The 27,766-nt window shown below is 40.1% G+C and overlaps 2 protein-coding genes across 8 annotated transcripts in view; both read left to right on the forward strand.

The window, feature by feature from the left end:
- The window catches only part of Hr3 (nuclear hormone receptor 3 ROR-beta), a 106,490-nt gene extending 98,324 nt beyond the window's left edge, over nucleotides 1-8,166 (forward strand). For 4 of the 7 annotated variants that reach the window (XM_076388302.1, XM_076388303.1, XM_076388296.1 and 1 more), the window contains 4 exons: nucleotides 534-806; nucleotides 1,797-2,021; nucleotides 3,352-3,693; nucleotides 5,892-6,241. In XM_076388302.1, the coding sequence (XP_076244417.1) occupies nucleotides 534-806; nucleotides 1,797-2,021; nucleotides 3,352-3,611 (758 nt within the window). In that variant the 3' untranslated portion in view covers nucleotides 3,612-3,693; nucleotides 5,892-6,241. Of the gene's footprint in view, nucleotides 1-533; nucleotides 807-1,796; nucleotides 2,022-3,351; nucleotides 3,694-5,673; nucleotides 5,806-5,891; nucleotides 6,242-6,376 lie in introns of those variants that run through there. The other 3 variants (XM_076388298.1, XM_076388300.1, XM_076388299.1) reach the window with 3 other exon arrangements.
- A 3,325-nt stretch (nucleotides 8,167-11,491) lies between these two features.
- On the forward strand, nucleotides 11,492-13,298 carry Dctn6-p27 (dynactin subunit 6). The gene is made up of 5 exons (XM_076388304.1): nucleotides 11,492-11,891; nucleotides 12,109-12,279; nucleotides 12,355-12,482; nucleotides 12,557-12,699; nucleotides 12,782-13,298. The coding sequence occupies exons 1-5, from the start codon at nucleotides 11,842-11,844 to the stop codon at nucleotides 12,881-12,883; spliced, it is 594 nt and encodes a 197-aa protein (XP_076244419.1). The 5' UTR covers nucleotides 11,492-11,841; the 3' UTR covers nucleotides 12,884-13,298.
- The last annotated feature ends 14,468 nt before the right edge of the window (nucleotides 13,299-27,766 follow it).

The raw sequence follows: 27,766 nt of genomic DNA on the forward strand, positions 1-27,766 counted from the left end.
TCGTTGAAACAATTCCTTCCATAATTCCAAATATATTTTGTTATGTGAGTACAGGTTTAATAAAATTAATGAGGAGTGTTTCTGCGCGCTAATATCTTCACATGAAAGGGTAGTTTCAAGTTCGCTGACTTGTGGCTTTGTAGGTGTAGGGATAGTTTAGTTTGAAACAAAGGTGATTATAGAAATTTACAATCCCTGTTGTGGGTCTCCATGGTCCACGTTAGTCCCCGCAATATTTCGTTGCCAAACGTGCTCTTCTATTCTAAATCACTTCACTGTACTAAAAAAGATATCATAAAAAGATTCACTGCAGTGCCCTTTTTGTAATGATCTGTCGCTTAAGTGTTACACGTTACTCTAAACAGTCATTGTGCAAGATATGTCAGAAAGTTGTCGACTTTTCTGTGTTGTATTCGTTGGTGGCAATTTGTAGCCGTTTTAGAGAGTAGAAAGATCTCTGTTGGATGTGTTTTTTATTGGTGGATGTATCGAAGAATAACATTTCAACCAGATATTTTGATCCGGTTTTGTAGATCCAGCACAGATCAGCGAGCTGCTTTCAAAAACGATAGCGGATGCCCACGCAAGAACGTGTCTGCTGTCGACGGAACAGATCCAGGAGTCCTTCCGGAAGCCACACGACCTCTCCAGATTGATCTACTACAAGAATATGGCGCACGAACAGCTGTGGCTTGAGTGCGCCCAAAAACTAACCACCGTTATCCAGCAGATCATCGAGTTCGCTAAGATGGTTCCTGGGTTCATGAAGCTCTCGCAGGATGACCAGATCGTTCTATTAAAGGCTGGTACGTATAATTCCAACTTCGACTTATGAAAAGTGGATTAACATGTTGATTCACATGCCATCTGTCATGCTTTCTTTCTTGTGTAGATTTATATTACAAATTTATTTCAAGGGCTAATGATGTATCTGTTATTATTGTACATTATTTCTACCAAGTTGAAAGTTCATGAATATTATAGTAGCCTTATTTTTTATTTCATGAATTTCTATGGCAGTGGATGTGTTAATAAAAGTTAGAAATAAGAGGACTCATAAGTTAGTAATTGGATGACTTATAATCTACTTTTCCATTGTTTAAGCATAAAGATGGATCTTGTTTAATGTGTTCTGCTATACCTATCTCCGGGTATATCTCATATTTTCAACTTTGACATTTGCATATTCCTTCACACCTTCCTTTTCACGCTTTTTATGCTTGTTATCGGTAGAAATCTCTTTCGTTGCTTTTGCTTTTTCAAGGATGCAAGGCTCCAGATAAAATTAAATTATGTAAACAGAAGCGAGAAACTATGTTATCAGTAACACAGAAGAATCGGGATTTAAATAAAGCGACGAAGTGTTCGCGATAACAACGCAGATTTGTAAACAGGAATTATGCAAAAGTAAATTTCGATCGCACACGTGCAGACGTGGGAGGGTGTAAATAATGTTCGTCTTATCTGATGGAAAAGTAGTGACAGTCAAGCAGATAAAATTCTAATTTTGTCTAGCATATATACACAGAAGAACTGTCATCGCCAAGCATAGCTTGAGAGATCGAATATGTACAAGTTGAATGAATAAATGTTTGAAATTTAAAATAAATTAAAATAATTTAAATAAACTCATTTCGAATGTTATTTCTACCAGTTGAAGTATTCGAATTTGTTCAGTTTGAGTAGACAATTTAGACCAATAAATTTACAATAATGTAATTTTAAAATTAATTTCTTGATCAATATACGCCACAATATTATTCTAGCATAATTGGCAATTTTGATGGTGGTTTCAGGTTCCTTCGAGTTGGCTGTGCTACGTATGAGCAGGTACCTTGATCTCCAGCAGAATTGTGTCCTCTACGGTGACACTATGTTACCACAGGACGCGTTTTATACGACGGACACGGCGGAAATGAAGCTCGTTTCTTGCGTGTTCGAATTGGCCAGGAGTATTGCTGAGTTGAAGCTCACGGAAACAGAGCTAGCGCTTTATAGCGCAGCGGTTCTCCTCAGTCCCGGTTAGTAAAATTTTTAGGCCTTTTATCCCTCTTCCATTCCATCCTATCATCTCCTATATAAAGGGAATAGTCGGGTAGCTTAGAGACAAAATTCATTGTAGTACTTGGACAGAAGTCCTCCTGAGTCATTCTTTATAAACATAGGAACTATTATACAAAAGTTTAAGAATATTGTTTAAAAAGTAGACTTCTCTTTTTTCATGTAACAATGGTTCAGCCAATGTAGTAGGATCACTTATTCAGAGATATCGTTAAAAGTACGTTTTAGAAGTCAATGGAAGCCAACATGGAGCACTCGTGAATAAAAGGAAAAAGAGAAAGACAACGGTGCCTTATTATAGAGAGCAAATACAATCGCGACCTTTTGAACTTTCCAGCCTCTTATAGTTTAAAGAATTCTTCTCATTTATAATCGATCATCTTTGACGATAATCGAGATAAAATTGATTCTACAGATACGGTGAGGATGAAATTAAAATAATTCAAGACGTTTAACGATAGATACAAAATAAATCGAGACTGAAAATAGAATCAGTATAATTATGAGTAATCACTGAACATTAGCCCTGAGCTGGTGTAGTAGAATTACAGTATTTATATTAATTTAACTTCTTGTATTAGGTATGAAAATATCCATATGTAGATCTAAATGTTCCAAAACATTCACAATTTTCTTCTACTATAAATACTTTTTTCTAATAGAATTGCATTAACTTTAGTAATATTAATTCATCACTACATCATATTAACTGTGGGATAGTATTTATTCTGTCCAAAAATGATCTTCTATAGTTGATTTTTCAAGTATATTTTGTGAAGTATTTAAAGGCCTTCCATTGTTTATCTTGCTTCTTACATGAGAAACTTCAACATTGCAAAAGTTCTCTAGTTCTTTACACCTATCCAAAAGAAAATTTCGTCAAGATCTCTTGCGTCCATTATTAAAATGGTACTTTCATTAACCAGCGAGAGAATAAAAACAGACTAAGAATTTTTCTCAAGAAAGACATAAGGGTGAACAGTTTCATTTACAAGTATTTAATACAAGTTTACTATTTTCTTTCAACAATATGACTAATCAGTTCATAAAAATTTCCATAATACCAAAGGAACAAATTCCCTTCCTCTGACTCGTCAGATGAGAATACCCTCTTAAAACGAATACCCTCAAGAACCTCCACACATCTGCATGGTCATCAAACTTTCAAAAACCTCAAAGAAACAAACTCAATTATCTCTGACCCAACGAAGAAAATAAAACCCCCATAAAAGAAGGTCCTCCAGGACCCGAAAACTAAGCACAGTTGAATACCCTCGCAACTGTTTCCAGATCGGCCGGGGCTGAAGGGGCTCGCGGAAATCACGAGACTGTCGCAGGCGGTGATCAGGGCACTGAGGTCGGAGCTGGACCGTAACCACGTGTCCCCCATAAAGGGCGACGTGACGGTGTGCGACGCGATCCTGGCGAAGATCCCCCAGCTCAGGGAGATCTCTCTGCTGCACATGGACGCCCTCGCCAAGTTCAAACGGTCCCAGCCGCACCTCGAGTTCCCGGCCCTCCACAAAGAGCTTTTCAGCGTCGACAGCTGAACGATCGTCGACGCGGCGCAGGGCGTCCCGACGCTGGCGAACAAAGCGGTACGCGAGTAGCGCCGGGCCTTGCTCTGTCGAGGTGAGTTTCCACCGTCCCCCGTGTGAAGGAAGGGTCGACGGAGAAGGCGACGCGTGTGCCCGACGCGACGACGACGGCAACCAGTGTCGGCGTCGCCGTCGCTGCCTAGGAAGTGTGTCGCGTGGGCGTGCTGTTTCACGGCCGATCGATCGATCGAAGGGCGCAGGGGACGCGACATGCGAGTCACGGAGGCGACTCCTCCCTTTTACTTTCCGCGTTCGTTCGCGAGCCGAGCTCGCCTCGCGACGTTGGCTCTCGAACGAAGCGCCGAGTTCCATCGTACTATTATGCTTACGTTCTGTGTCCTCTGTAGCTTTAACAGGCCGCGTACGCATTGGAGAGAAAACGACGAGGAATGCTCTTATTTCAGTTTCTTTTTTTTTTTTTTTTGTAATTTATGGGGAACGTTCTCGTTTCGTTGTTGTATTTAATATATGTAGTCTAAGGGGGCAGAAGGAACGTCGTATTTGTTAAGTACAAAGTGAAGCTGCTCTAGGGGAGCGGGGAATTTTGTTTTTCTTTCGCTCGTCGCTCGTACGATCTTCCTTCGAGCCCTTCGATGCAGCAGAGAAGTTAAGATCCTCGAATGCATGGGGAATCGGGCATCTCGATGAACGTGTGGTTGGCAGGTCGCGCGGTACTGTACATATTCCTTCGTGGTTCTCGTCATCGTCGTCGCCTTATGTGTTTACGAAAATGCGTGACGATGGATCGGGGGGCCGTTTCGTAACCGTGATAACGAAATCTTAATCTTATCTGCGGGACCTGCACAACCCGATTTCACGATTGCCCAGCGTCGAGAATCGACGAATCGTGTCGGAGCACGACGTTTCGGATCTTAAATTACACGCGAGCGGATTGGGCGTTGAAAAGCCGCCTGTCGAGCGGGAAACAAGTAACTGAAGTTCATTCTTTCTTTTTTTTTTTTTTTTTTTTTTGTTTTAATCCATCGCGCGATCGTTGTAAGTTTCATCGTCCATTTTGTTCCTTTTCTTCACTGTTTCGTTCGTATAGGAAGCACGTAACTCGTATCTTTTCGGTCAGAAACTGCGTTACTAGTTCTATTATAATTATTAAATAATATTATTAACGTTACGATTATTATTATTAATTATTACTATTATTACGATTATTATTATTATCTATTTTATTTTCCTTTTTATTTCTTTTTTTTTTTTTGAAAAGCTTTTGTTTTATTCCCCCTTCTCTCATGTGTACAAAACGCGGTAGGATAATTCATGTTAAGATTCTTTTTCCCCCCTTTTTCTTCTTCTTTCTCCCACTGCCTTCGTAATGTTTTGTTAGTCGTACTCAAGTGTTAAGTGAAAGTTACCTCGGAGTTTCTGGAAGAAAAATACAGGGTTTGCACGGGTGGGAACCGAGTTTTCGAGCGGCGAACAGTCTACCGGGTCTTTTTCACGCGTTCAATCATTCATTCGGGTTTTCTTGTTACGAACACTTTTACGTTTAGTTCTTCTCTATGGATCGAGTCTTTATTACCCTGTAAAGAAAGCCAATAAACGTGTCCTTAGGACGTTTCCTCCTCTTTTGGAACGAACAATAAAATTAAGTATTATAAGCGACATAATCGTTACGTGATTTGCTTTTTCACCTGCGGAAGTCTTTTGTAATTCGATCGCTCTTAATTACGTGCTCATTCCAGGACTGAATTGTAATCGCGTGGCGATGATTTTTGTCCGAGCCGCGACACGATCGGGGAACGTTGCGCCGAATTGCGAAAGGTTGCGTCCACGACGCTTAAGTACTTGTACATATGGTGTAAATGAACTGCGTGAAGTGATCGAAACGAAGCGTTCGCAATTCGTTTCTATATTGTCAGTTCGTCAAGTGGGTTTGCCAAGAACCCGGTAGGCTCATCGTCTGAAACGTGAAGTTCGATAGGTTTGCGTTGAATCGACACCCGAATGCAAAGTTATATGTTTTCTGTGCGTCAAAGAGTTACTTGTTTCTGGTCTACAGCGGTCCTTCCTAGGGAGCGTCGAGATTTGTGCGAAGAGTAGTTGCAGGATAGGAAAGAATATGTGCGACGAAAAGTGTGGGAAAAGGAAGCGTGTCGAGGCAATCAGAACTGTAATAGATGATGGTCGTAAGAGGTGGGCCTTGCAATAATTTTTGGAAAAAATAATGGGGTGATAAAATATGATGAGTGATAAAAGAAACTATTTCTATACTGACAGATTTGTATGGAGAATGTACTAACAAGGAGAGGTCCAATCTTGTCACGTTCCAAGCTACCTTAATTTGTTGTCTGTAAGTAGTACTTGTCAACTGGTAACTTTAAATATCCTCTTGAATCTCAAGTATAAGAATATTAGTAACTCGTTATTAATCTTCAATCTATAGGCACTTTAAGTAAAGATACAGCGCATGGAATAATATATAGTATTAGATACAGTTCGCAATATTACAACTTGATAACAAAATTTTACAAAGGCAATTATAGGTGACACATACTACTTAAGTCTGTAAAGACAAAATTGTGGGAGCTTGAAATCTAATAAAGTTACACCTATTCTTGTAAAGCGAAGCTACAAGTATATAAGTATAAACCTCCTGTAAATCATACTCGATTCAACGAAGTTATTGAGTATTAAAACGAAGAGGGTAGGAATTATTGATTGTTAAATTTGTAGTATAAGAACGATTGCTTCTGATTGGGCAGAGGGTGATAGATCCAGCCTGAAATCAGGATCAGCCGTGTCTCACCGAAAAGTGGCGCGTTCTACTTGGTCTGACCATGGATTGTCGCATCTACTTACATTCTTTTAGCCTCGACCGAAGGGATAGGAGGTGAATCGCGTCCGACGGTGGTGCGACGCCAAGAGAAGGGAGTGAGAAACGCGAAAAGAGAAAGCAAAAACACACATACACACTCGACTCGTCGATCGACTGAATAGTTCTATACTCGCGGTGCTTACGACAGGGAGCAAAAGTGGTACAAGCGTTTAACCGTATATTCGTCTCCTTTCTGTTGCAGATTATTTCCTTCGTAATGAACGTATTGGGCCTTAAATAAAGATAACATTGTTATATAAATATATAAATATATATATATAAAGTATACATAAAAAAGAAGCAACATAAAGTATATATATATGAAAGATATATAGAAGTATATATATATATATATATATACACACAGATATAAAATATATTATATAAATATAGAGAAAGCGAGAAAAATATCGAGTGCGTGAGAGAGAAAGTTATCGCGAATGTATGCGTGGGTGTGAAAGAGAACGAGACGAACTCGAGAGCGCGAAAGGGAGACGAAACGACAGGGATAACGAAACAGAAAAAAAGAAAGAAGCGAGCGTGAGCAAAAATGGTAAATGGTGTGATAGTAGAGAATTATGAAACATGAGTGTGCAAGAGAGAAAGGGAGAAAGACAGAAAGAGAAAGAGAGAGTGAGTGAGTGAGTGAGAGAGAGAGAAAGCTGAGAATATCGGTTGTTACGATACATACATAAAAAAGTATATATTGTATTAATTAAAGTAAAGTAAAAAAAAATGTGGTTAAAGGGCCCCGCCAGAACGGTCCGTGGACGACTCACCTGCACATACACATAAATATATCTATACCTATATACGGGGGACAGGGGCGTACGAGAGAATTTTGGTCGCGTCGCTGTTCGCGACATAGACAAACCGACTACATTTATATTAACGCAAACGGTGCAAAAGAGAATAAATACCCGATGAAATAGCGTCGACGAAGGGGGCATCAGAGTCGAGCGTGGCCAGAGATCGCGTCGAGATTTCGGGTCGTCGGTTTCCGCGCGATTGTCAAGCGAAATCAAATCGAGGGAGAGAAGTAAAAGGGTGAGCCGATGGGGTGAGGGTGTCGAGGCGATATCTGGCCAGCCCCGCTGTTCAACTTCGCGGTAGTGGTTCGCATAGTTCCCTCTGAGCTACTTAGGCAGTATATTGTATAAACACACACACACACACGCGCGCGCATATATATATTATACGTATATATATAATACATATTAAAAAAGGGAAATAAGGTACGCGTACGTACCCTCAGGCGAGGCGACCATGATTCGACCTGTCCCCGCGCTTAAAGAGAATAATTAAAGAATGATTAACGAAGCGGATACGAAAGCAAGCAAGAAAATACAAAAAAGATGAAGCGTTAGAGAAAACGTATATAAATATATATCTAAACGAACGAAATAAAAAGATATCTTTTGTCTTTGGACCGGTCTGGCCGGCTCACGAACGCAACACGTGAAAACGAACACGTACACACATTACAGACACTTACACGCATGCACACGTACATACAGACAGTATACAGATGCATACATCCGCAGCGAGACTATACGACTAAATGACTACACTTTTACATGGTTACACGAACCCGCGCGAGCGTGTAGATAGAAGTTAAATCGAGGTAAACGTTATGTGCGCATTATTAAACGAGTTTTGGTACTGTACGGCACTGTATGACGCGTCTCTTTATACGTAAACCCACGTACTTCTTAACTTAAATAAATAATATCCATTGCCGCGGTTGAAGCCTCTCGAAGCGTTTTTTACGCACCGTTACCGGCTTTCCTCGCTTTCGTCGGCCGACTGCCCGATCAGCTCTGCTACGCTGATCCGATTTCCGCGATTTTTCGGCGGACGCTCGTCGTTTCATCCTTTTTTATCCTTTGTCCTTTCATTCACCGTGAAAGAGTACAGGATAATTGCAATTTGTTTAGGAGAAATCGAGAAGACATTTTTTAACTCGATGTGTTGGTATTTAATGTTAACTTGCGTGCTATTGGAAAATAGATGATTTTTGATACATTTAAATTTAGGTACTTATTTAAGAGACTAGCAGTATCACAGTTATTGTAATGTTCTAATCCAATGCACTCAATGCAACGATTTTAGCCTGACAACTGGGACATTTCCAGGTTCAGAAGAAAGATAATTAAAAATTTACTCATCTTTCTTACAGTGAATACTATTTTTTCCTCTTTTGTACGAACGTAATTAAATTTTTACTATGCTAGCTAATCATACTCCATGAAGAAGTATCCTTAAACAGTACTTGAACTTTGACCCCAGTTGATAGATCAATATTTAGTATTCACAGTCATGCAATCCTCATTCCATTCCATAATACCCATCCAACAAAATCATATTCTCTGTAACCAAAACCCATCTTAAGATTTTCAAAGCCTTTTTCCACCCCCTCGGAAACTAAAAAAATATCAAAAATCTAACAGTAAAAAATAAGGATGAAACGAAGCGTCTCCAACCCTCTCATTATCACGAACCAAAAAGAAATCGAGCGCTCATTATCTTCGACGTCACAATAACTTCTAACATAAGAGCTTCGCGTTCTCGATAATGAAAGGGTTCGCGGAGATCGCGTTGGCTCGGTAGCCGAGGCACGAGCAAGGTTCAAGGGACCTGTCCATGCGGTCCATGAAGGCACTTCGTGGATTCAGATCGATGTGATGACGATCAACGACCAATAGCTTTCCTTTCGAGAGACGTCGTTCGTCGCGGCCGCACCCTTCACTTCGCTGTTAAGTCCGTTTTTTGTACGCGATCAACGACACGTTAATTAGTCGCGCGTAGAAGCGATCCCCCCTTCCGTCGCGAGAGGAAGGGGCGATTGACGTATTGTTGGCGATTATCGATAGACGCTTAGTGTTACGAAAGTGCGACTTGTTGATTTTAGGGGAGCCGTCCTCCCGCCGTTTTTCGACTTTCTATACGGATTTACGAATTCTAGCTCTGTTGTAATGGTTAATCTCGACGACACGGGGCAACCATTCTCGGTTCCTCGTCGGTTAGTTGCGTTCAGGCGTTCTTTGCGACTCCATCGATCCGAGGTGCGTCGCACGAGCCGTCGACGATCGAGCAGAGGGTGTTGTATAGTTGAATAAATTTTATTAGAACAATTATCGGCGATACTTAAAAACGGAGAAAGAATTAGCGGTGATTCGTTGGACGAATTCGGAGTCTAGTTTAATTGAAGGTTAATGAATTTGTAGAATTTGAATATTTGAGAAATCTGACTGTTTCTTACGCTAAATAAATATTATCGAGAATATTTCGATGATTTTGTCTATGTATTTGCTGTTTCAGCGTCGCAAGGGGTAGCTTTCCCTCGCGCTCGGTTATTCAACTATATCATTCTTTCTGCGGCCCTCGAGAACGTCGATTAGTCGAATTTTTAACGCTATGTTTCGAGTTTCGTAGCGCACCACCGGCCCGGTCGATACTTTACAGTAAAGCGTCCCACACAGACTTTTTAGTGCAGCTTAGCAGACCGCGTAGCGTGATCGTAGCGATCGATAGACTTAAATCGTTTTAGATAAGTTCCACGGTGAAGTATCGGCCCGCGCCCCGAACGAACTGATACCCTCCTTCTCTTAATTGTAGTTTAGCGTGACGCTTGATCCCTCGAGCGGCAGACGGAGGTCCAACTGTTCGCTTCTCGTGATCGTTGAACGGGAATCGAGCTCGTTTTTGTATTCGCGAGGTCGTCTCATTACTTATTACCGATATACATAATATACATATATATATAAATATATATACATATATATTTCTATTGCTCGTCGCGTTGTCATTCGCACAGTTGTTGGACGTGCCGCTCGAGGGATTCGGTTCTTTCAATCATCACTTCGAATCCTTCGAAGGAGTCGAGCGACGTATCGAAACGAAATGGTAGAAGTGAGATGAGAGCCGCGGGAAGTGAGGGAAGAAAGTGGATTACCGGGAGAAGGGAGGTCTGTCTAATGTGCGACGAGTGTGAGAAAATGAGGATGACGAGGAGTAGAGGGGGAAGTAAGTGATAGGGGATAGGGGAAGGAAATGGGGGAGGAAGAAGGCTCGACGAGAGCGATGGCGAATCCGTCACGGTGCGCCGACTGACACGCTTTCGGACGGTTTAACTATACTTATAGCGAAATTAAGAAATGCATATTATTCTGCCGATTAACGAGTAAGTGCGTAGAATTCGTTTAACTGTAGATAAAACACGTACACAGTCACGTACGCGCGAGTGCAAGAGATACATTACCACCTGTAATCGTTCACCCCACGAAACCACCCCCCGCCACCCATATGTACACTGCGTACAGAAACACACTTACACTTTCCATAGACATACACACACACACATACACACGTACATACATGCACACAGAGGGACACACGGACACATACATGATTACACAATCCGAACGATAGTCGAGAGGTAAGGAGTTTAGGAGAGGAGAAACGAAACGCGAAATGAGTGGAGGAGAAAAAGTGAGGGAGAGAGAGAGAGAGAATTAAAGAAATAAAAATGCAAAACATACACACACACAAAGGCGCAACACGTACACGCGCACGCACGTTGCAATTAGACGTTATTATCGCAATTTGGAGTTAAATTTTATAATATATAATATATAAAAATATATATATAATAAATAAAAGTTGACGGATAATATAGAGTTATATTAAATATCGATTAAAAAAAAAAAAGAGAAAACTGAGTAATAATAAAAAGAGTGAGAGCGTTCGTTCTTTTAGGGTAGCGCGTGACCCCGCGCTGTCGACTCATACCTCTCCTTGATCCTCCGACTCTTCGAATACTGGTGATAATTTTCTTGGATATATTCGGAATATTTATTAGAAGCATTGTTTCGTCTTGATTTTATTAGTTATTGAAGTTACTTTAGTCCTTTTATTTAAATCGCAGATGTAGAACAACTTTTGAAAGGTATTATTGTATGAACTATATAGTATTATAATTTGAAAATACCAAATGGAGCCACGAAAAGGTTTGATCTTTTTTCTGCAGAATAGTTTCGTCAGAATAAACGAAGAAATACAGCAAATATGTAAGTAAGAAATAGCATGATTACTGAAGTACTACTTGTAAGGGGAAACAGATCGTGCATGGTCAGACATGCTTTAAAATCAAATTCTAAATATATTTTTCTCTCTGTAGAATCACAGATTAATGAAAAGTGAATTATTAATACATTATTCAAAATTATGGGTAATACATGAGCGTGAAGGATATATTTATATTGTTTAATTAAGAAAAAATATATTGAACAAAATGTAAAGATTTACTTGCGCGGAATATAGTTTTGTACAAAGTAGTATAGAGGGCGCTAAATGCAGAATCAGCCGCTAACCATGAGTTCATCTGTCAGTCGTCGTTCAAAGTAAGAAAATTTACTAATTCTGTGCATATTGTTTATATTTTATTAATATTTCACTAAATATTGTACGCCAAAGAAATATAAAAAAATATAGACACCATATTTAAAATTAGAATACTGGACTTACTCCAATTGTTATCCCCCATTGAGGTTATCTTTTGTATTTATGTTTATTTCTGTATATCATAGCGACAATATAAATTTTCCATTTTTCACATAGCTTAAAGATAGCATATGGTGCTTTAGTATGTGAAGAAAGCATCTTAAAAGGAGATATTACCATTGGTCCAAAGACCGTAATACATCCAAGAGCAAGTATCATTGCAGAAGCTGGTCCGATTATCATAGGTGAGGGAAATATTATTGAAGAAATGGCAACAATAACGAACAGGTAATTTAATGTGACTAGAATGTAATATAAATTTGATTCTCATTTTATTGATTTTGTATGTTTCATGTGTTATAGATTACCTCCAGATGCACCTGAGTCAACAACAATTCCAGTGCAAATAGTGGGAAGCTACAATGTGTTTGAGACAGATTGTGTCTGTGAAGCTTCTAAAGTTGGAGATAACAATATTTTGGAAAGCAAAGGTTTTTGACTTTCTTGTAGACATAAAAAAATATGCATTCTTAGTTTATTTTATTAACCATTGTATTACTTTTAGCATTTGTTGGCCGTGATGTTGAATTGACTAATGGGTGTGTCATAGGAGCAGCTTGTTCATTAACAGAATCAGAAACAATACCTGAAAACACCATGGTTTATGGTAGTCAATGTCAGCGTAGAGAGATGTACGATAAACCATATGTAAGTGTCAACTTTCTACTGAAATTGTCAGTAGCGTATGAAATACATTCAAGTGAAAATCCATTCTGGTTTTTTGTTTCAGCCTCAGATAGGCCAGTTAGATTTCTTATCAAAGATCTTACCAAATTATCATCATATGCGGAAACCTAATATAAAAACGACAAAAAATGAGAGTGAAACGTAATTTTCAGAATTACTGAATTAATAATCCGTAATTTGCTTGTGATGCGTCGATTTAAGAATATAAGGAAATAATTAATACTTCATCTGCAAGATGTTTATTTCATCACTCATAAATTATTGAAGTTGAGAAATGGTTAGTAGAATAATATGTTTTTTATTTAATTTGTATGTTTCGCACTATAAAAGTATTATTATTTAATAAATTTTTAATACTTATTAAATAATTTTTAACCTTAAATAATCTAAACTAAGTAGCACATGAGATACGATTTCGGTTAAGAAATCGTAATATAACATAAATTAAGGCTATAAGATCGCGATTTCGTATCCGAAAATTCAGTCAAATATGTATTTTACTGTACATTTTGCAGTTAAATAAAGTTCACACAATTTCTACCATTCGGAATAGCAGAAACACTAAACGCTGGTATATTCATTGATGATGAACCTCGTAGTAATACTTTACTACTACTCCACCAATAGCAAGTTACTATTTCATTGATTCGCCATGAATGACACCGTAGTTTAATTTCACGCATCACCCACAGGTGGCAGCACCATTTCAAATGCCAAAAACATTCCATATTTCGTAGATTAGAAGATTCTTCATTCTTAGTGTCAAAGTATCAAAGTATTTGATTGAAGCCTAACTTTTTATACACATTTATAGTAAGTATAAATAGTTTTATTTCGCGGATTTAATCGATTTTCAAATGAGCTGCAAAATTATAAATGCTATCTACCATTAAAATGATGAACAAATTCTACTTTTTAGTAAATAGTACTTATTTTTATAATGCAATTTCCGTCAGAAATTTGCATTAAATAATATCGTTAGAGAGTAGATTCAGATACGAATTTATCGATCTAGGGTAATAAATAATAAATAATAATGCTTGCAATACAAATTTACATACATGTATATCTATCATTATAATAGCTAAACGAGAAGAGAAACCAAAATCGTCAAGATCCACGCGCGTGCACGATGCGCGACAAGTTAATGTAACTTGATGTTTCTCCATTTCGTTCTTCTCGGGGGCAAACTCTCCAGAGAGTCCGCCAGCTTTGTAGCTAAACGCTACACCTATGAATATGAATTAGCGTCTCGTCGAGGGGTTGGTTGCGAACCATTTACCGTTTCCGTCAGCTTAACCGCGTACCCCAGTGGCTCTCAGTTCAATCGGCCACTTAAGCCGCAAATGCGCGAATCGTGTCACCGCAACGACTCACCCCAATTAATCTGTCACTGATCCATTAACAACTACTCCATGCAATCGCAAAAATAAGTGAAAAATCTCAATAAAAATCCCCGATACCAAGTAAAACGATTCCTAATTCCACTTACTATTTTTTTATTTTCATTTCAGGGCGTCGAGGGATATAAACTGGCATCGAAGACAAATTTTCGACCGAGGACCCTTTCCTCAGAGAAGGGCCACACGACGCTTGGAGCTCGCGAGCGTCGCTTTATTTTAATGATCGCTCGTCGCAACCCCCTTCAACAGTAACTGTTGTCGCGAAAGTGGTGACCCGAGAGAGCTGTCATATTTTGACGTCCGCAGCGGGCGTTCTGCCGCGGAACGGGGGACCGAGAAGAAAGGAGATTATTTTTCGCCGCGGTGCTGGGAGAAGCAGAAATCAGTAGGAAAGTGAGCAGCGGCGGGGGACAATGGGAGTTCCCTAATGGCACGACGGCTACGATTTCGGGTGAGTTTTTCTTGTCCCTTGTTGAAGCGAGCTCGTCAGATTCTTACGGAGGGTGATCGCGTGTCGAATTTAACTTGGCAAAGCGAGTAACCACTTTAGCGCTTCCTCTGTGATCCTATCAATCTTCTGTTGAATTTCAAGCGAGATTTCGGTTCATGATCCACTACTTTTTGCATATATTTAGACTCACGAAGGGGATACAGTATTCAAATTTATTTATAGTAACAGTAGGAGTTTTCGTTTTAAAGCAAGTTATGAAATTGAAGGCAAGATTAATTTATTGGTTGATGTACTTTGCTTTAATAATTAACTGGAACACTGTATTAAGAAACTCAGAGAGATTAAGGAAAACGAATTAGTGGGTTGAGGATGCGGTTAAAATAACTGAAAGTTCGGTATAGTGGCAATAACGTCGCTAATGCAATTAAAGTCAGTTTAGAGACACTGCATAACCGTGGAGAGATGAATATTGCCCGCTAAATGTTCTGTCAACGCGTGAACTTGCGTCTACTGTTTTATGAATATGCATGTCACACGAGAAGCGTAGCAAATCGTCAATTGTACGGGACTATGAACCGTGTAGCTTTTAAGGGACCACGTGACGCTCTATAGAGCTCTAAGAAATTCATATAAAACACTAGCTAACTTAAAAGGTTCCCAACCTTATAATCTAGTTCAATTTCTCGATAGATTCAACGTTACCTTTCCATATTACACGATCTAAATTCAAATGAATACAACCCAGCTATTATCAAGCTCAACTCATTCTATACTAAATTTCAAGGCAATTCTGCCAATCGATAAACGTCACGCATTTCTCGAGCAATTTCCACGGTGGCCACGAAAATACCAGTTCAAGCTCGAGATCAAATTAAGTCTCATTTAAAATGTGGCGCATTATCGTCCCGTCAAAAGTCGCGAGATTATTATCCCCTCGATGGATGGGACGTCGGTTAGCCCTCGTGGACTGTTCTCGATGATCGTTACGCGAAATCATCGACGCGTTTGAGCAACTCTTCTCGCCCCACGAATTCACACTCGCGCCGCTTCAAATTGACGTCGCTGGCAGACACGGGCGCCGCTTGTCGAGCGGCAAACAAGAATGACGAGCGTTGCGAATCCACGACTCGCTTAACATTTCCATTGTGAACAGGCGGCACGACCTGGGGAAACGACGGGAGGGCGAAAAATGTCATGTCGGCGGGATCATGCGTAGAATTAATTCGTTATCGGCCACAGTCTGACGGAGATTTCTGTAATTGCTGGGGAAATATTGATTTACTGTTGATCGCCGATTCGATGCGTTCGTATATGTTCGTTACGACTACACTGTGGATTTTTATGCAATTTCATGAAAAGAGTTCAAGAAATGCAAGCTAAATAAAAATTTGATTCACTTTTCAAATGCTATTATTCCCACCCTATTTTCCATATTTTCTACACTTTTCAATATTATATGCAGTCTATGACTCTTTGTACATTACAAATTTCCATAAGTATATAAAAATCCACAGTCTAGTTATGATCGGCGGCGAGTTAATGATAGGAAACTTCACATCAGTTTTTGGAAGGAAGCAAGGTCTTTGGAGTAAATAGTAAAAATTATGTATACTTTATTCGCGTTTATGCCTTGGAATTTTGAAGTATGATAAGCGCTTTGCACGAGTTTCTCAGGGAAAGTTCGTAGAAGTATTTCTTCTTTATATTCATCGATATTTATACAGAGAGTCCCAGGTTGTCAAACTTTCTCAGTACACTCTATAGATCTAAATAAGAAAAGAATGTTATATGAACTTAAGTTATTTAATAGAACGCCCTTCATAACATGTTAGAAAATGATCAAAATCGAGGGTGGAGCCCTTATAACAGACAATTACCGAACGTTCATCATCGTATTGAAAGACGTTTGTCAGTACAGTGTGTACACAGTGTTGCTAAAACGATGATCCAGGCGGCGTTGAGAGAGCGGCGACGAGATAAACGATTCAATCGCGACAATGAATAATACTCGAGCGACGGTTAAACGCAGGAGCGGATCGGATCGGGTCCGCCCACGAGGCTGTCCGAAGGGAAACCACCCGTAAAATCCAAAAGGGGTGCAGTGGAGCGGGAGCGGCGGGGGGCGCCAGGCGACTCTGTGACGCGATTATGCTAACGAAGTTATTCCATTGTAACGCTGTTTACAACGGCGCGCATTAAGGCTACACCGGAACAATAGCACCCCCCCTGCCACCCTCCGCCCACTCGAACCAGGACTTGTACACAAATCGGGGAATCCTCGAGAATCGTGCGGGCATTGTGTATCCTGTTCTGCAAGGAAGTGGTGTGCGATGGTTGCTGATGGTAAATCGGAAAGAAAGGGGTAAATTTTCATTTGGGTGACGAGGGCCTTGAAAATCGAACGATATCGTGAATTTTTAATAACACTCCGTTTATGGAGTGAGTCATTTTGACGTGTTTTGAATTTTATGAGGAAAATTACGTAAACATTTTACATTTTTTTTCTGGTAGTTATACTGACTTTTATTTATTCTATGAGATAAATATATAGCCAAATTCATTTTGTTCAAAATCTTGTAGTTTTGAAATTTTCTGTGTGGCATACTTATCTCTACGGATGTGCGTCAATTTGACGCAATAATAAAATAAGCATTGATGCTAGTAGATTGGCTTCATAGAAAATTTGGTATTGAATTTTTTCACCTGAGGCTTTGTTTTCGAGAAAATCGAATTTGAGGTTTGCTCAACTACGCAATGCAATTTACTTATCGTGTATTGTATTGTCGGTTGTCTCTGTCCGTGCTAGTGTTTATGAATGTTGATAATGGTACCATATTGTAGGAAATGTCCGACAGAAGTCGTAGTTTATCAGACTGTGTAACAGTTTATTTTGTTTCGAATTAATGGTTAATTGAAAGTAATCGTTAACTGACCATTGTCCACAATGATGGATAAGTCAAAAAGGACCAAGGTCCTGAAAATTGTAGTTTAGGAGCTAGCTCTTTATTAGGTAAAAAATATTGAGTAATTTTTTCTACGATTTAATTATATTTTGAAGTATTTACAGATCATAGAAAATTACAATCAATAAGAAGTCAAAGAAATAGAATAATTTTAATAATGATCGAACTTTGTGATCTTCAATATTCTGCATATAAATACAGAGAAATTACTCATTTTATAATATACTTGGAGCTAGTTTAGTCTGAAATAATTCATATTTCTTCAAAATTTGGACATTGATAAAGAAGTTCAGACAAGTTTGCAGATACAGTCTCGCAAAAAATCAGACGAAGTGACAGGGAAATATACATTCCTGTCTATAAATATACAAGCCAAAGAAAGTTTGCCAAAAGCGACGAAACACAATGAATACAAGAAGGGATGGAAGGGGCCCCGACTGCTTCGCGTCTGGTACACCCTACCGGGGCGCCACTTGACTCGTATTTAACTTTCAAATATATTTTATGCCCTTTGCATTTTAATACTTCCAAGGATTCGCTGTTCCTTTCTCCCTTCTCTGGCTTCGTCTAATGTGCGTGTAGTTTCGTTCCGCTAGAGGATTTTGTATAATCAAATACCACTACCGATTTATTTTTCGAGATTGACTGCCAGTCCGATATTCGTTTTTTATAAATAATAATTTAAATAAGCAATTGATACATTTAGGAAAATTCGAAGGAAGAACAATTTTTATGACATCTTTAAAAAATGTTAAATCATAGTCTATTGAATACCTTTGGCACAGCTTTTCACTAAAAATTCAGTATTATAATATTCCTACTAGTTGCTTTTTTTTCTACAATAAGGTGACTCACAATTTAAGTACGCGAGGATATAAAAATTCTCTGACTTTCGGGGCATAATAATTTTGCAGAGCGGTCGCTGCAGCCACCATCGAATTTCGATTTCTTCCTAGTAACGATGAAATTCGAGGGTTCAGTGTGAGCGATTCGAGACACAAGTAAGTCATGCTCGAATGATCCCAGCATTTATGCGTCCATCGAAGCGTGGCGACGGTTCGACGGGATTATTTGTAGGATTCAGTCGTATACTCGACATTTCCGCCGATTCCTTTGTACTATTCGCCCGTTGCGCCATAGAATATTTCCTCGAGACGTATTTAGGCTTGTTACAGACCGCCGGATATTTGTCCTACTATTTTTGTGAGATTCGAAGTTTTTCTATACTGTTTCCATTCAGCCTCATTCATTTCGTAATGGATTTTTAAAATTACCTACGCTATTTCAGGTGCGATCTAATTATGCTCTAGATCGTATAAAATGAATGATTAATTCATGAGTAAAGGGAGCAGAGTAAAGTAAATTAAAGGGATTTTTTGATTAAATAACTGTCCATATTCGTGAAGGTAATTATAAAAGTGCTTTAAGTAAAAAACTTAAAAAGAATTAAATTTCTCACTTATTTTAGGTTACAGAAACTTTATTATACATGTATTTGACAAAGTGGTAAATTCAATTTTATTAGACTTTTTACTTGCAATTAGATCACGTTTATAATTAGTGACTTATGTTATAATCTTATCGTGTTTGCATTTGCTCATTTGACATAGTTTTTCCTATATAAGTAGCAATAGTAATTCTAGTAGAATAAATGCAATTATATGGAAAATTGTCCCGTGTGAAGCTCGTCTCCGCAACTCTCGCAACATGAAGCTATTCGGTTTGCTTCTTGCATCCGAATGCGGCTGTGGATCGCTTTGAAGTGCACCGACGACACTGTGTCCGCGTACGCATTCCTCGGTGTCGCTCTGATAGCTTTTTATGAGAAAAAAATTAATTAGTCAGCCGAACCAGCTGTGCTCCCTCACTTAGACTCAGGAACTAGCGGTGGGTGCTCAGTTGTTCACTTCTTCCACTTCCGGCCCTCTGCTGATTTATCGGTGAAGCCGAGGAAGTGAAAATGAGGCTGACTCTCGAGTCTCACCTAAATCTCAGATTCCTCAATCCTATCGTCAAGTATTAGATATTTGTATATTCAATATTTTCTTTTTTACTCTTTACTTCAACTGTCCAATTTCAAGCGATATTGATTGACAGTAGTATTGATTTGTACAATGAATTAAAGAAAGGTCTTTCTAAATAGTATGTCATTCATTTAATTAATTATGTTCATTTAGCATTAATATTTTATTCAATGTTTCCATTGTTTGAGTCATAGAATTGGCTGTTTAAGAATAATTTCTGTTTTTCAACGTCACCCAGTGTTACGTTTGTCAGTGATTAATTTCACTGAGAGTTCTTAGAAGAATATGCTTTAATCATATGGCTCCTCGCGGCAAAGAGACATAGAAACGCCTACGCGGGGCAAAGACGTCACCGTACACACACGTCGAATCAGATAATCTTTCCGCTTTGGCCACGAACAGAAGCGAGTATGCGGCTTGACAAGGGGGAGCCGACCAGGAACGTAGATGGCATTCCTCTAATTTGTCGGCTCGACTTTGTCGGCTAATCAATCGAGTTCGTGATTACCATGCGTCCCAAGCGTTAACCACGACGAGCTTCCTCGGCTGCCGTGCCGTGTGTCTATTCACACACGATCATCGTTGTGAAAGCTGTCCATATATGTATATGATTCACACACTCCTACGAACATCATCGGTAGCCGTGTAAGTCCTCCAACTGTTGAACATAATTACTATCTTATCTGATCTGGAGAAAAACAGTACAGAAGCTACTCGATAAATAGATCAAATCAGTAGAATTTTTCAGGTCTTGAGAGTGTCTGAAATTGTTCCTCAAATTCTGAAAACTTTATCCCTCAACCTACCCCTCTTTTTCCCTCTTCAGTTCACCCAATTCTTTGTTTCTGTTTTATCAGAAAATTCGTTGACCATAAATCGTAGCGACAACTGCGTGCAATTAAAAACCGATTACATTCGTTAGAACAATTATTCAGTGTCGAGAAGGTGGACGTTCCGAGTGTCTCGCGAGCACACCCACATGAACGACATGCCATAAGAGCGCTCACGCCGACTGTCGGCAAGTAGAAGCACGCATCGCCGCCTTCATTTCACGCATAATTGAAAGCATGTCCTATTTAGCGTCGAGGACGCTCGACCTCGGGCTTCCTCCCAAGATAGCACCCGTTTAGTCGTGTCCCGTACGATTAACGTGATTTAGGCATCGGGCCCGTTTAACGTCCTCGCGGGTGAAACCACCTACTGTAACTTAAGGCGGCTTCTTTTTTAGCATATCTCACGCTTCGCGGCCGCGAGTGCTTGAGGATCTTGGCCCTTTGATCGTCAGAGAATGTTTTACGAAAAGAAAGCTAGGTACGAGTGGTTATAAATTATTGGGGTTTCTGAGTTTTGCTTGTAGAGGGGAGGAAGAAAGAAATAGGAAACTGTAGAAAAGTTTTTCAGTGAGTACTTTTAGGTTTGAATGATACGAATTTCACTGAATAGCTACTATGAGCTTGGGAATATTATTTCTAGGAGGTACTAGTAGATTTGGGTATAGAATACCATTACAGAAATGCTTGATTTTTAAATTTTCAAGTATTCAAATATTCAAATTTTCAAATATTCAAATATTCAAATATTCAAATGTTCAGATTTTCAGATATTCAAATTTTCATACATTTTAACATTCATATTTCTAAATACTCCAATACTTAAATATTCACTTTTACATTTCAATATTTATATTCTCAAATATTTCAGTCTTTCAATCTTGGAATTTGTCAGTCTTTTTAGTTATTTTAGTTTCTAAAGTCCACATTGTGGTACAGAGTTTCCTGCTATCCTACAACTCATTTCTCACGCAACTCCGAGAATCACAACTACAACTAGATTTCTCTGTACTACAAATACCACGAGTAGGCACCTAATTCTGCGAGTCAAATACTTAACTTTATCGGAGTTCTAACTCCACCGCTACATCAAGGTGCATTAAGTTTCGAGAAAGGTATTGCTCAGCATCACCTCCTCCCATTCGTCTCTTATAATTTGTTTTGCGCAAAGCCACGCAGGGGCGCCGCATAATCCATTACAGAGGCACGCTGAGCGCGCCGTCTCGGTTTTCACGACGCCCACCAATTTGCTAACCATCGATTTCTGGTGTTCACCCTCGCGCACGCACCCCTTCTCGTTTCCGCGGTGTACGCGAGCAATGCCACGCCGCCAATCGCGAATTCTAGACCCTCCTTTTCCATCCGCGTGTTTCCCCTTTCGAAGGTGCTATCTTTGGAAACGCAAGCGCAGCGCTGTTGGCTCTTTTGAGCCTCGTCAAGCGTTTACGTTCCGTTCTGATGATGGATTTGAGTGTCTTCTGGTCGCTGGTGGCTCAAGGAAACTCGCATTTTTCGTGGAACCAGAGCTGGTGGAACTTAGGTCCTGGAAACGTAGACGTTTGACTGAAGTTGAAACGAGGAACAAATAGAGACATACTTTGTTCAGTTCATAAATTGAGAATAATAGTATTCTAAAGGTTCAGAAGATAGTAAGAAATAAAATTCTACAATTATTTGGAAAATGTAATCTAGGAAATTGTACACTGAAGATAGGAGAGTGCTTCTTAGAATTTGAAGGGTTCTACCTCTTCGCCAAGGATGGCCGATTCTAATTCATCCCTGCGGCTTTATTTTATGCCGAGCTGGAAAGAACGCTCCCTTGTAAATCACCGCGAACCACGAACGTCCCATTAAACCGCAAATGAAAAGAAAAGACTCGACTCGGTGTGGTAGCATAAACGCAAGAAAGAGGAGAAAAAGAAGCGTTCGAAAGCGGAGAGGCGGAAGAGGAACGCGATGAGGACAAATTGTTCGAGGGGGATAAAAGGAAAGAAGAGTCGAAAAGGGAGCGAGTTGGTGAAGATGTACAGGACTGTTCATAATTATTCTAACCGCAGGGATCTTGAATTTTAATCTGTGATGATTTTTACAGAACTGTCTTCTATTTATTTCGTTCCCTGAAAGAGAAGAACAAATTTTCAATAATTTGATAGAAAATTGGTAATCCAATCCTTGGTAGAATTATTTCTGGAAATTATTTCCAAAATACCGTAAAATGGGATCAAAAGAAACATAACTCCAGGTGATACTATTTAAATAGCATTTGCCATTACTAATACTGTTAACCTAGAGCTATATTTCCATTTACCCCATTTTACGATACCTTCATGATTTTGTGGTTCATTTGTAATAACCTTTCCGAATAAGTTTCATCAAGTTACATAATCTAGCAACTCATCAATTACTCAATAATGAACCAGTGAGTTCTGAATAAGTCTCATAACCTACTGAAATAATTTGAGCAAGATCTGCAGGCGACCCACAGAACCCTAAACTCCTTAAAACGAAGTAGTATACGCAAGTATGCTGTCAGACAGGTTGCACGAAGCTGCAGCTAGAAGGGTTATTTTATTACCAATAAACACTTTACTCTGTCGTGAATTGAGACACACAGTTCGCGTACTAAGCTGTGCAGTCAATAAACACGTTTCATCGTAAATTACTTGCCTCGTTTTTCCGTGCACGTACGGTCGTTCGAGGTATTATGAATGACACTGTATAGCTGTTTTCCCGCACGCGAAACGGCAGGCAATTAAAGATCGCGATGGCGGTGAGCGTCTCTTAAGAGCCGAAGCGTTTAAGAGTCGACGTTTCCGTTCACACGTGCGTAACGAAAGCTCGCGAGTCGCGCAACGACGCCTCCGCGTGGCAAAATAAAGAGGAGCCCGCTGCGAGACAAGATTTAGCACCGTCTGAGTATTCGTGTCTGAATCTCCTTGCGCGTCGACGCTCGCCCTCTACGGTACACGAGCGACGAAGTGCGGCTCGACGAAATTCTCTGTAATTTCGGGATTCCGCGAGCAAACGAGGACAAGGGGATGCTTGTTGAGATGTCTTAATAGGAGGAATTGCTTTTACTAGCAGTTCTGAGTCGATGGGATTTTTGTGCTTGGCTTGAGAAAGAGTAATTGAAGAATTGAATGCAGCTTGTGTAAGAATGAAATGCTTGTGGTACTTTGAGGTATGAAATCAAAGATTCCTTATTACTATTCAATGTTCTGTATTTGAATATTTAGTAGCATTATACAGGATGTTCCAAAACTAGTGGTATAAGTGGGAAAGGGGTGATTCTACACGAACAAATGAGACGAAAATGTAGAATGAAATGTTTTTATTTTTTTAACCGAGTACGAGTGTACCGAAGTACAGTTGTGAGTGTTTGAGGATTAAACAGTGAAAGAGGAATGCTCCTAGCTTACAGTAGAGACAGTCAGTGGTCAGACCGAAAGTGTTCCCCCCACCTCGCGTTATTCTTCAAGCATCCAAAGCTATACTTCTGCACATTCGTACCTGATCAAAATTCAATCTTAATTCTGTTGAAAACGAAACATGATATGAAAAGAATTTATTCTATATTTTCGACTATATTTTCGACTATATTTTCATTCTATATTTTCATGTAGTATCACTCCCTTCCCACTTGTACTACGAATTCTGAGACATCTTATATAATGAATTGGAGTATTGTAAGCTTTTAGTATGCAGTTTACCGTTAATTCTAAAATTTATTCCTCTATAAAACAAAAGAGAAGCGTGACGAAGTATGATGAGAATATTGATGATGAAATAATTAGAAGGGAGGGCACAGAGAATTTACAGGCTGATCTATAAATAACGATGAAATGTCTTCCAATTGTAACTTTAGAAAGCTCTGGCACTTCATGAACTAATCCCGAACGATGAAACAGTGAATCATGTAAAGAATTACTTGCTCGTTAAGAATTACTTCGAGTATTGGAATTGAAGGGTTGTGGGAATATTAATATTCTGACTGTAGCTGACATATCGAATTGACAATTACGATCGACCTGTTTTCATCGTTTCCAGCAGTGCAGTTCATTCTCAGAATTCGATACTTTTAATTACGTTCCTCCGCAAAAGTAACTGGCATTTCCCCATTTTTTACTCCCAGCGCTTTCATCTCGCTTTACAACCCGTTAAGTGTTGCTTTGCCAACCTCTGTATCCGGTCGATATTCATTTCCGCTGTTACCCGAATAACTTGCTCAGACCGTTTCCTCGCACGATAAACTTCCCCTGACAACACCCCATAAAGGACGTGTCCATAATATCTAAAAATTGCTAGAACATCAGGTCTGATAGACAGCATCCTCGAACGACTATAATTATTCGATAATTCAATAATCCTCTTAATGAATTTGTTCTGAAGGTAGGTGAGTGTGATTAAAATGATCGCCGCTGGCAAGGAATTACGAAAACGTTTCTTCTTCATGGTGTCCTTGTTTGCAGGAGATCGGTAAGGCGCGGCGTGGTCACAACGAGCTCGAAGATGCATGGCCTTGCGCTTTGTATAACGACCAGACGTTTAACTTTAGATTTTGTGAGGCTCAATTAGAGCCGTGTCGCGTTAACGAGTGCCGAAATAGCGTCACTATTAGCGTGATGTGCCGATTAGCCAGCTCAGAAACGCCTACAAACGGGACAAACGACGCATGGGTGTAACCTGCCACCGTGGTTCTTTATGACGAACGAGGAATTATGCGCCAGCGGCTAATTGAATCCCCTGGTCTTTGCGTTTCTTCTTCTTCTTGCTTAATCCTTCAAGAAATAAGGGAACTGTAAGATGGTATCTTGTCTCCTGTATTCTGTAGTCCATGTTAGATATTTCTAGTCTTCTTGACTACAAAACAGTTCTCATTACTGAAGCATTTGACTAGATATAAGTCATGTCCTTTTGGAAGAAATTTCCAAATGTTCTGCAAGGATCCTACCTTCACCAAGGTGTTGAATACAGCTTTCTGAACTGCGTTTATTGAAACCTCTAATACTATTCCAGTACTAGTCTATCACTTAACTCTTAACTCAATGCAATTAAGTGTGAGTTTCAGTTAAGAGTTTATGTAGATCACAATCTTCCCCTATCACTAGCGAAACCAATGTTCATTGAACTATCGACCAATAAACGACTTGCAAGCAGCTCAGGTCCCGCGCATAATCGACACGTTATTAGACCCGTGTGCATCGTCGTCACGTGGGTGTATTTACGTCATAATGAGTATGCAAAGCGATCAGCGTTAACGAGCCAGCTCGCTTTCAGCGCGATGCGCGCTTACCATAAGCCCACCGGCCGTCGCGTCGTCCCCTTGTATTTTTATCGTTCGCTCGCGAATGCCGCCGCGGAACGTGTTTCCCATTAGGCTGCCCACCGTGCCACCCCCGCACCACGGCTCCTTAACGAGCGCGTTTATCCAGTCGATCTTGGCGCGAGCCAATCCAGGCGCAGGATAATGATGTTCCCTTCTGGGTGTCAATCCGCTCGACGTCATCGGGATTGACCGTCTAACGTCGAACACTGGCCTTGCTACATCGAGACTTTTGGTGATTTCGAAGACCCTTTTGGGTAGTGAGTGGGTACCTTGCTTGAGATTTTGGAGGTGTGTCGCTTTTTGATAGAGTCACTTGTGTGTTAGGTGCTAGTGGTGTTAGTGATTAGTTGTGGTGTTTAAAGTAGAATCAGTGATATGATTTGGGAGAAGCGTGATTTAACGAGTTACGTGAAGGTTGTTTGAGGAGATTTGAAGCAGAAGTTGTGGGCAAAATGAGAGAAATGAATTGGTGAGGTTCTGGATTCTAGGGAATAGGAACTAGGATTTTTTTAGTGTGTATGTATTATAGGGAGTGGATATGTGAATTCTAGATTTTGGTGTACAGTTTTCCCTGGTCAAATTACCTATGTAAAGCCAGAAATGTTTTGTTTGAGTGCACTATGTATCATCTCTGATACGACCAACGTAGGCTACTAAGAGCATGACTTCATTTCAGAAGTGTCTTTTGTCACAAATTTGTCAATAAAATAGGTATAAACCTATGTCAAGGAAATTCTGTAATTGATTAAATTTGGGAAACAGAAGACATTATCTGTTGGCATGTGGAAGACAATAGGACTCCAAAATGCATCCTCTCATCTCATATTATCTCCTAACTACAAATTCATCTTCCCTTAACACATATACAATTCCTCGATGTCTCTATTACTCTCCCTTCAAACTTCCTTCTACTCACCCCTTGAAGGATACAACTCCCCTTTATGCCATTGGGATACCTTACTAAACTACTCCAAAATACACGAAAGATAAAGAGATAAAGGAATTCCAAGTCTGCCACAAGAACCTAAAACAGAGTGCAAGGATTCTTTTTACTCCATCGTTCACCCTTCAATTATCCCCTCAATCACCACCTCTCAAAAAATAGTTTCTCTTCATCTTTCCGCACCACGTTATTAAAATACTCCAAAATATAATAAAGAAAAATTTCAAAAACCCAGATGCTCGCAATTTATCAAATAAATATGAAACAGGATTCAAGAAAAATCTTCACCCTTTCAGTCTTCAAACTTTTTTTCACAAAAAAAACTTTCAAAGCATCTCTCTAACCATGCACTCCAAAACGCCAAATGGATGCATCCCAATTCTTCCACATCGCTGCAGGAGCCACTCCAAGGTGCAACTAGAGTGGGTTTCAACAAGCAAGCCAGAAGCAATTAAGGAGGAATCGATGACAGGGGTGAAGCGGGGTGACTGGCCGAGTATGAGCAGAATTCAGCGAGCCTCTGTCCCGAGTTGGTTCGCGGATCGCGAAAGGACAAAAGCGGCCAGGGCACGGCAAGATGGCGGTCCAAGGATTGGTAGGCGCGTCCGGGCACGCAGTTGGCTCGAGGGGCGACCAATCGCGTTGGATTTGTAACCGCAACCGTGCGGTTGTGCGGCCACGCCAGCTGCCTTGCCGCGGCGAGTCGGCGCGCCACGACCGCGGCCCAGCAATTGAAATGCGGCTTGGCGCCGAACGACAGTTGCCCGTCGACTCGTGCCCGATACAGTCATCGCTACACGTGGCCTTTCTCTCTTTTGCCCTCGCCACGTCCCTCTCTTCCTTCTCGCCGATTACGTATGCGCTCGGTCAACATGGCAACGATCGCGGATCAGTGATTCGGTGTATGGAAATAAGGTCGCTCAGCGACAGTTCGAGTGGATAGTAAATTGACTCGGGAGGCTGGGGATCGAGTGAAATTTTTGGGGATTCGAGGATTTGGAGTGCGGGTTTGGAGGTTTGGAGTTTTGGAGCTTTGAAGACTTGGAGCTTTGGAGATTTGGTCCTTTTGAGATGTGAACTTTTGAGGA

Source organism: Calliopsis andreniformis, chromosome 12, assembly GCF_051401765.1.
Source record: "Calliopsis andreniformis isolate RMS-2024a chromosome 12, iyCalAndr_principal, whole genome shotgun sequence".
NCBI lineage: Eukaryota > Metazoa > Arthropoda > Insecta > Hymenoptera > Andrenidae > Calliopsis > Calliopsis andreniformis.